This window comes from Cynara cardunculus (genome assembly GCF_001531365.2).
Source record: "Cynara cardunculus var. scolymus isolate 2C chromosome LG 1, CcrdV1, whole genome shotgun sequence".
NCBI classification, from domain to species: Eukaryota; Viridiplantae; Streptophyta; class Magnoliopsida; order Asterales; family Asteraceae; genus Cynara; species Cynara cardunculus.
The window spans coordinates 7,305,122-7,314,816 of NC_037528.1; the positions used below are offsets into that span (position 1 = coordinate 7,305,122).

General features: G+C 35.4%; 1 protein-coding gene across 1 annotated transcript; it reads left to right on the plus strand.

The window, feature by feature from the left end:
- Nucleotides 1-3,180: 3,180 nt before the first annotated feature.
- LOC112520736 (prostaglandin E synthase 2-like) lies at nucleotides 3,181-8,964 on the plus strand. The gene is made up of 6 exons (XM_025129256.1): nucleotides 3,181-3,642; nucleotides 4,436-4,570; nucleotides 4,713-4,800; nucleotides 7,087-7,181; nucleotides 7,842-8,009; nucleotides 8,578-8,964. The coding sequence occupies exons 1-6, from the start codon at nucleotides 3,279-3,281 to the stop codon at nucleotides 8,736-8,738; spliced, it is 1,011 nt and encodes a 336-aa protein (XP_024985024.1). The 5' UTR covers nucleotides 3,181-3,278; the 3' UTR covers nucleotides 8,739-8,964.
- The last annotated feature ends 731 nt before the right edge of the window (nucleotides 8,965-9,695 follow it).

Consider the following 9,695-nt stretch of genomic DNA (forward strand, 5'->3'; position numbering starts at 1 on the left):
TGTTGATTGTGAGCACGAAGACGAAGGGCGACTGTTGACGGTGAGCATGAAGACGAAGGGCGACGGCGACTGTTGATTGTGAGCACGAAGACGAAGGGCGACGGCGATGAGACGAAGGCCGTGAGCACGAAGACGAAGACGGAGGAGACGGCGGTGAGAAGGAGAAGACGATGAGAAGAAGGAAGCGATGAGAAGGAGGAAGCGATGAAATCCACGGGAATGGATTTCAAATCCCGTGTAAGGGTGAAGGATTCTCAAATCCAGTGTTGGTGGGATTTCAAATGAATCCCGGGATTTGAAATCCGACCATTTCTACAAACCAAACGTAGGATTGGAATGGATTTCAAATCCAAATCCCTCCAAATCCCTCAAACCAAACGCGCCCTAAGAGTTAATTGAAATCCCACAAACATAGAATTTTGAAATTCTTAGGGGGTGCTTGGGATTTCATGACATTTCATATGATTGTATGTAATAAGGTTCTAAAAATATTAAACCATTTGTTTTGTAATAATCGATTAATAAAAATATAATTTAATTATTTTTATAAGTTATTTATAAATAATGGAATCCAATTTCATTCCAAATCATACAAACCAAATACATTAATGATTTCAAATCCATTCCATTCCAAACTCTCCAAATTCAAATCATTCCATGAAATCCAAATCCCTTGGAAACAATCATGTAAACCAAACAGATCATAAGAGTTTTTAAAAGGTAAAAGTTAAATATTATATAATATAGTATTGATTAGCATGTTTATTAGGCAACAATTTAGGTTTTTTAGTTAGGGTTTGGCATCTATTCTACTACTAAATATATGAGTTAATGTGTTCATACTATTTATATATTTATTTAGGATCGTTTATCAAACACTTATTTGATAAATGCTTATTGGTAAATTTTAATATTATCACTTACATACCTGGTAATATTTTAGTCAACAAAAACGGTATCATATGCAACAATTTACCCGGTAAACGATGATAGTGGTAAGAGTCGTCGCCCTCAATTACCAAGTAAAACTCTTGGTCGTTTCATCGCGCTTACAAAGTAAAATTATTGGTTCTTACCACATTCATCCGATACGATAATGTAACTTGGTAAATAACGCTTTTAAGAGACGACCCTTAATATTTGTTTTTTCATAAACAAATGGGTATGTTTCTTAAGCAATGCTCATTGAACAACTAGTTTGTTAACTATTTGTTTTATTGTAACTTCCCGGTTTCATTTTATCAATTTATAAAAATCCAATATTAAATTAAATATTAAACCATAAGGGTGGTGTCTGATTGATTTGAACTTAACTCTAAAGATCAAAAGTATCAAGAAGTCCCAGGTTTAAATCAAAGGAGAAATAAAAATCCATTTGTGGCCACGGAGGTTCAAATGCGGTGACTCCGAGCTATCTGCAAAGCAGGTGGTCGCTCTTGAATTAGTCGGCTCGCATAGCGGGTTGAATATCCAGGTTAATAAAAAAAATCCGATATTAAATTAAAATTTTAAATTCAATTAAGTTTTTGAAATTTACAAAAACATCCCCTCAAGCTTCAACTTTATACGAATAGTATGGCCAGTTTTTAAATATTTTCAAACATGGATTTTTACCGTTAAATCCTGACGGCTAAATATTAAAAAAGAAGTAGTAATCAAAATCGATATTAGAAAAAGAAGTAGACTACAATTTTGGTCCCTATGGTTTACACCTAACTACGAACATCGTTTTTAGACTTCATTAAATATAGTAATGGTTACTATGGCTTGCATTTTTCTTTGAAAAAAGGTCCCGTTAAACAAGTATAATAATGGTCGCTTCTCACTTTCCATCTCCGATAAATCTACTTCCTAGGACCACCTTTGTCCCCAACTCCCCATCATTACCCTCCCTTTCGTTCATCGTGACTCCCACACCCTTGCTTCCCATTTTTTAGTGACCTCGACCCATTCCCGTTTCCCTGCAACCACTCATCGCTATGTGCTTGTGCATGTACAAGTGTGAGTTTGCGGCTTTGCACGTGTACATCATCTGGTGTGTTTTATGAATGGATTTTTATAAATGTGTGTGAATTAAAAACACCAAGGTGTGCGAGAATCCACCAGAAGATGATATATAAAGAGGTTGGTGACAAGAGAGTGATGAGGAGAGGTTGATGGTTTTTTAAATTTTTAGTAATATTATATATACATACATATATATATATATATATGTATGTATATGGGGCCCTAATCAAATGCTAACTAATTAGTTTGTGGTAATCKTGAAGTCCAATATGAGCCAATCATTTTATGATATTAATTGTATTACCTTAATTAATAGGTAAAGGGTGTTTTAGCAAAATGATTAATTATAATTTAAATATTTTTCTTATTTAATAGTTATCAAATTCGGTTTCCTTAATTATCAAGAATTCGGTTTCCTTAATTATCTTAACAAAATTGTATCACAGTCGTGTATCACATTGTGGTTGTGTGTGGTCTAAAACTCAGATCATATATGTTATTAACCCATATTCAAAAACGTTATCACAGTGGTATCACAATGTGTATCACAATTGATTTTGTGTCTTACTGTTATAAACTTTTGGGTATCACAACGTGTATCATATTTGTTTTGTGTTTTACTGTTAGAAATTATTGGCCGAAGAGAGAGAGGGGAGAGAGGAGAGACTAATTTACCCCTATATATTATCAGTAAATTTAAATTATTTAAAAATTAATGAATAATTATCAAAATTAACGAATAATTACCCAAATTAATATGTTTAATAATAACTATTGATTATTAATAATATGTGGTTGAGATTGGATATCACAGTTATCATAAACAATCGAGTTTTTCCTTGATTGGACCTATATATATATATATATATATATATATATAAAAGACTGATCAAAAAAAGACAAGGGAACAAGTAAAAAGATGAAAATGCCCATGACTTAACGGACAACTTTTAACAAAGTTGGTGAAAAGGGACCATTTCAAAACAAAATGCAAACCACATTGACCATTACTGTACGACGTTTTCGCAGTTGGATGTAAACAATAGGGACCAAAATTGTAGTTTACTCTTGAAAAAATTGGTTGCGGATTTTGTGAAAAAAGCGAAACTTTAAGGGACCAACTGGTAACATTTCAACGATTTACACGGTCCATGATCGCTGCCGGACGGTCGGACCGGACACCACTGCCAGTTCTAAAACCCCAAAGAAGTTCCACTCTCCGCGGTTGCGTAGCCGTGAAGCAAATCCCAAATACCGGTTAATCGGAAAAAATGAGGAGAGCTTCTACTCTCGCCGCATCCTCAGCTCTATCCCGCGCCCTTCTGGCATCTTCCGAACAACAACAATACAACAGGCTCTTTCAGGCGGCCTCCTTTTACGGCGGCATCAATGTCGGTTCTTCTCGGCGGTGGTTTTCAACATCCATGCGATCCATTTCTCAAGGCGGCTACTCAGGTGCTGCTAAGTTTTTTCTGTCCCTAGGTGGTCTTGCCGCCGCTTCCATCGCTGCTGGTGCCTCATCATTTTTGGTGGAAGAAGGGGCTTATGCCAAAGAACTTCTCAAGCCTGATCTTATCCCTAAGGATGTCGTGCTCTACCAGTACGAAGCTTGCCCTTTCTGTAACAAGGTTAAAGGTATTGTCTCCTTCTCCCAGTTTCCAAATCGACAATCATGTACACATCAAATTGTATCACAATTTATCTTTTTGTAGCAATGAGAATTGGGCAGTTAGATCATTAGCTTCAAATGTCTTAACTAGGACATTACGAAATGGAACTTATTGATAATTTCGCCTCTCTGTCACGTATTACTTGGAACCTGGAACTACCAAGCCTTATGCAGCCATGCGCTAAGGCTATAATATTTACCATTTATTATTTTCGTGTAAAAACCTGAATGTGAGTTACATACATGGTGGTGTTTGCCTTYTAGTAAGCATTATTTTAGATGTAGTTGGATTTATATTYARTGAGCATGGTTGGAAGTTCAGGAAGAAGAAATTTATGCAGATTTGTGCAAGAAAAGCTGTCCAAGTGGATGAACAGAAGACCTGTTACAAAATTTTTCCATAAGTTAAATTTCTTAATCCATGAATGCACACCTGTCTTTTTTATTTATTACAAGCTGCTTGTGTAAATATTTTTTACATCATCAATGAACTCTTATTTTGTGTGTACTAAATAGTTTTTGTTACCGCACCTTGGCAATGGAGTTGCAAGCATATAGTAATAAGAAGCACTTGCATTGTATTGTTGGATAGCCTGCCAACATGCATGTATATCAAAACAATTTGTTCATATTGATTTTCTATTCTCATGATGGAAACAGCCAAGTTTGTTTCAAAACAATGTGAAAGGAAGTTTGGGTAAATACTAAATAGAAGTCAAGATATGCGAACTTTACATGGTTTTTCTGTTGCTTTCTCAGCATTCTTGGATTACTATGATATACCATACAAAGTTGTGGAGGTGAATCCATTTAGTAAGAAGGAGATCAAATGGTCTGATTATAAGAAGGTGCCGATATTGATGGTGGATGGTGAATCACTGGTAGATTCGTCAGGTATTTTCTGCATATTATTCACTGTTGTTCTTGTTAAATTTGAATGATCGTGTTGAATATTGATATCGACCAAATAAGACTTGTTTAAATTTAAGAAGGTAATTGATATGTCCTTTAAAGACACATTGAGTCTTTCTTGCAGCTATTATTGATCAGATGGGGAACAGGATCATTCCTGTGAAATCTTCGTCAGCGCTCTCAAATGATGATGAAGAGAAGAAGTGGCGCAGGTTTGTTCTTTCTTCTCTTTATAGTGCCTAAGAAGTATATTTGTTTCATATGTTGTTAATGTTACATGGGTCAGTAATTGGGATATAGGAAAAATGAATTGGGGTATTCACTTGTGCAGTTATCCAGCTTTATTTAGGGTGACATTGCTATCAATTTTTGAACCTTTTTGCAAAATCTTCAGTTATTGAATTTCACCATGCTGCGACTGATTCCTGCCAACTGTCTCAAATATTTATGCCAAGTAATTAGTTTTCCAATGATTGATTTGTTTTTATTACCTCTGCTTTCTTTATCTTTTTTTATTAAATGAAACACAGTCAGTTACATACTTGTTGTTTATTTGTAACCTATATTAGTGCTAGTAATATGATCATTATTAGTAGATATTTTGGACCAAATCAGTAATAATTTTCTAATGTAGCAAACTTGTCCAATTTATCATGGTCCAACCGTCCAAGTGCCCAATTAGTTTAGTCTCCGATAAGTCCATGTCGTAGGTTGTTAGGTATGTGGTTTGGGATGGAAAGAGAATCATATTCGTTTTTCTCATGTTTACAGCTGTAGATTATTCTTTTTTATTATGTTTACTATATAAACGACATGTCCATAACACTCCAAGCAAGACCCAGGCTACACYCATTGGTAGCAATCACGACAAACACCATCTATTTCATCACCAAGTTTAATTAGGATGCACGTTGATATGTCACTGGCCCATGCATTATTTAGCCAAGAGATAGTGTGAGTACATGAAACACACATAGGCGTGAGGTTTGTTTCCACATGCAAATGAGACAACTATCAAGTTCATCATTGTTTGTAGAAGTTATAGCAAGGTTTCGGGGCTAATCCTTTTGAAGAGTTCATGAATGCAAATGTCAACCTTCATTTACAAATGATGCTATTATATAAATTTTCAGTGTAATGATGTATGTAACACAAATGCAGAACTAACGCATAGTGAACGACTTGTTGCAATATGGACAACCTGTGGGTGCCTTGTCGACATGGCGTTCAAGCAGTTGGCTACTGCCATGATTCACTATGGCACTGTAACAATTATGGATGAGACTTGCTATAGTTGCACTATGATCAGTGCTCTTTAGGAGAAATATTTGCTTGGTGGTGTCGCACGGTAGAGTATTGGAGGCTAACAGGAATGTGTCGTTATGGTTGTATCATTAAGACTTTTGAAGGTAAGTATCAAGGTTAAACAAAGTAAAACCAACATGCTTCCCGCAATTACAAACATAAGTAATGCGAAACACTGTTAAATTTATGTTATGTTAGAAACTTAATGTGTGCCCTATTAGTACAATAATTATGGTGCTTGAAATTGTAGGGAACACCACCACATGAAGATAAACATCCATGGATATGCATCGTTGAGAATGCTACTTCAGAACCTAAGAAACAACCATAGAATTAGGTGGACAAGATCTCTTTGTGCCATACTGTCATCACTCCCATATTGCACATTTACTTATTTCTTTTAAAGTGGACTGCAATTTCGAAAAAGCAAAATTTCCAGCATAAGTTAACATAGTCATTACTTTAAGGTTTGTATGAGAGGAAAAGTTTGAATCTTAGGGGCTGTTTGGTTGGTTTTCCATTAAGTTTCGTATGGATAAAGTTGTCTGTGTAGATTAATTTGCTGTTTAGATTGCGAAGGTTTTTATTTCATAGGGTTTTTTCATAGATGGAAGGAGCGTGGTTTTAATTGGGAAGGGCAGGTTTGGAAAAAAACTTGGCTTTCTGCTTAAAACTCTCCCTAGAAGCTTACTGAATAAGTCATTCCATATCATTAAGCCACTACTAAACAATCATGTATAGCTGACTGAATAAGCTGTGAGTCCCATTAAGCTCATTAAGCTGCTAACAAACAAGCTCTTAGTGACTTAGTCTCCTTGTTTACATCAGTGAAAACCAGAAAATGTCTTGTGTATCTTGCTTAGTAGAATGCTAATTACAAGTGTCATGCTAATACACACCATTCCAGGGTTTGTCCAAGTAGAGCTTCAGGGAAGTGGGCAGACTTGATATTCTTATTGTGCCTCAACTTTTTTTCCATGATCTGGGTCACACAGGATAGGCATCAATTTAGGCTTACTAGTTGTTACTTTGACTTTATGCTTCCGTTTAGAATCATTTAGAACTTCTCATTTTTGTGTTCATTTCTCAGTCACGACCTCTAGCATGTTAATCATATCGTTTATCGGTAGAGAATATTCTGAAACTAGTCTTTTAAGTTGTTTATGGCACTAACGAAAAGTGGGACCGTGTAGGTGGGTTGATGATCATTTGGTTCATATGCTATCACCAAACATCTATCGGAACACTTCTGAGGCTCTGGAATCCTTTGACTATATTGCTAACAACGGTAAGCTTAATGTTGCTTAATTCCTGGCATGTGTACGCTGCAATATTTTTGTTTACTTGACATGTGGATAATGTGTACAAATATAAGCATACAACGCATCTCACAATCATTGATGCATTTCTTGTTATGAACACAATGCATAATAAAGTTCATGAATTCTTTCCCTTAATGATTACATCAACATGCAACAAATAATAATGTTGACATCTGAATGCCTTTCTTGTTAATTATGTTTTTTTTTCATTTCATGCAACCATGTATTTCGAACATACCCTGGAAAGATAATTAGTTTAATACTACGATAAAAGAGGGAGATTGGTTAAAACAAGCAAAGAAACATTAAATCAGTAAATCACTTGACACGCAGTACTGGAAACTACTAGGACAAGATTCACTACTAACCATCTTAAGGCATTGCTAGAAGCAACAGAGAAATCCTCTTGAAACAAATCCAGATTCCTCCATCTCTTATACAGTGACCACTCCATGACCTTGAATTTTAAGCACCGACGTGCAAGAAATTGACCAATGACCAACAAGTGAATCTGAAACACCCCTCTGAAACTGGATCACGGTGAAACCCACCAAACTGAACATATCCAGTAAACATCGACTTCATTCTGGTTTGAATGTGTATAACATGTGTCATTTAATTTTCAGGTAACTTCAGCCTCTCAGAGAAATATGCAGTGAAATATGCTGGGGCTGCTGCTATGTATTTTGTGTCCAAGAAACTGAAGAAAAAGTATAACATTACTGATGAAAGAGCAGCCTTGTATGAAGCTGCAGAAACTTGGGTCAACGCACTTGACGGCAGAGAGTTTTTAGGTCAGTTTTCTTGATATATACCATGCCAGTTTTATGATCAATGGGTATTTAACATAGCTTGAAGTCATCTTGTCAGTTTAATTTTACTACTTTTAGGTGATCCTTTTTCACCATGGAAGCATGCACAAATTACAGCTATCATGTTCATATAGACACATGTGCACATATATCAACATGACAATACATCTTTTCTAGTATTGTGCATCTATGATTCCGCACCTCAATTTTAGCCATAAAAGACCTGAGATTTGCTTCAGTTTTATTGATGCACAGAAGTTTTTTGTGCCATTGTATCGGAGAATGGAGCCAATAACTTGAGAACTCTCGGATGGAAAACACGAAACCATGTCTTCACTTTTTTAATCGGCTGAATATTGTGCTCCTAGTCTGCATACATTTCATTTAGGAAGAAAGAAATGATAGTGGATCATACACTCGAACAATCAATAGAGAGAGGGTTCAAAATCTAAAGTCACTAGCAACGTGGGATTTTGCATTTGCTTCTCTTTTTCTTTTTTATTTTGCATTGCAGTTAACTTATTGTGGTTAGTATTAACGACTTGATCAGGAGGATTGAAGCCTAATTTGGGCGATCTAGCTGTGTTTGGGGTGCTGAGACCTATTCGATATCTAAGGTCAGGTAAAGATATGGTGGAGCACACGAGAATTGGGGAGTGGTACTCAAGAATGGAGAGTGCGGTTGGAGAATCCTCTAGGATAAAGGCATAGAAGTCCAAGACTAACTATTTTAGCAACAGGCAAGAACCAACCAAAGTTATTCATGTAGTTGTTTAATTCTAATCACACATGCATACAATGAAAGACAGCAATGTCTGATTCTGATCTACAATCTGGATGGATTTGGTTGCTTCTCTTCCTCTTCCTCTTCTAGGGATTGGATACAATTTTGCATTTGGAATTCAACTTTTATTACTCATGGAATACAAGCACTGAGCTCACTTACCACCATTTATATCTATTGGTGTATAACAACTTATGTGATTATATATATATATATATATATATATATATATATGTGTGTGTGTGTGTGTATAGAGAGAGAGACGGGTGTTAGGTTAAGAGGAATATGCAAAAACATGAAAAATTAAAGAACATGCTAACAACCATTCATTTGAATGATATGTATATGTGATACAAGTAACTTGTCCTGGATGTACATGTAACATGCATACGTAAATAGAAACTAGGTGTTGTTTGTTAACCTCTTAATAGCTCCATTAAAAGGCAGTCTCTGAATTGCTAAGAGGCGAATCTTGTTTGGCAAAAAAAAAAAGTCTGTCTCTTAATGGTTTTAAAACCTCTGAATGATTTTACATCTTGGACCTTCCTTAACCATTCAGTACACCCTAATTTCATTATGAATAATTACCAAACAATTATATTTTCTTTTGCACTATATTATAAGAGTCCTCTAATCATTCTGTATCGGATCATTTAGTAACTGTTAAACAGATTGATGGTTGTTAAGGTATTTGTTAGTTTTTCATTCTTTTAGGTTTTTCTGACAACCTCTCTTTACATATCTATTCTATAATATAAAGCCTCTGACAAAACTCTTAAAACTCACTTCTTATGCGTAAAATAATGTTTAGTAATGCATATTACTTAAAACTCAAGATTGCAAGTAGATTGTGTGTAAGTACAACTTATTAAAGCTCCATATTT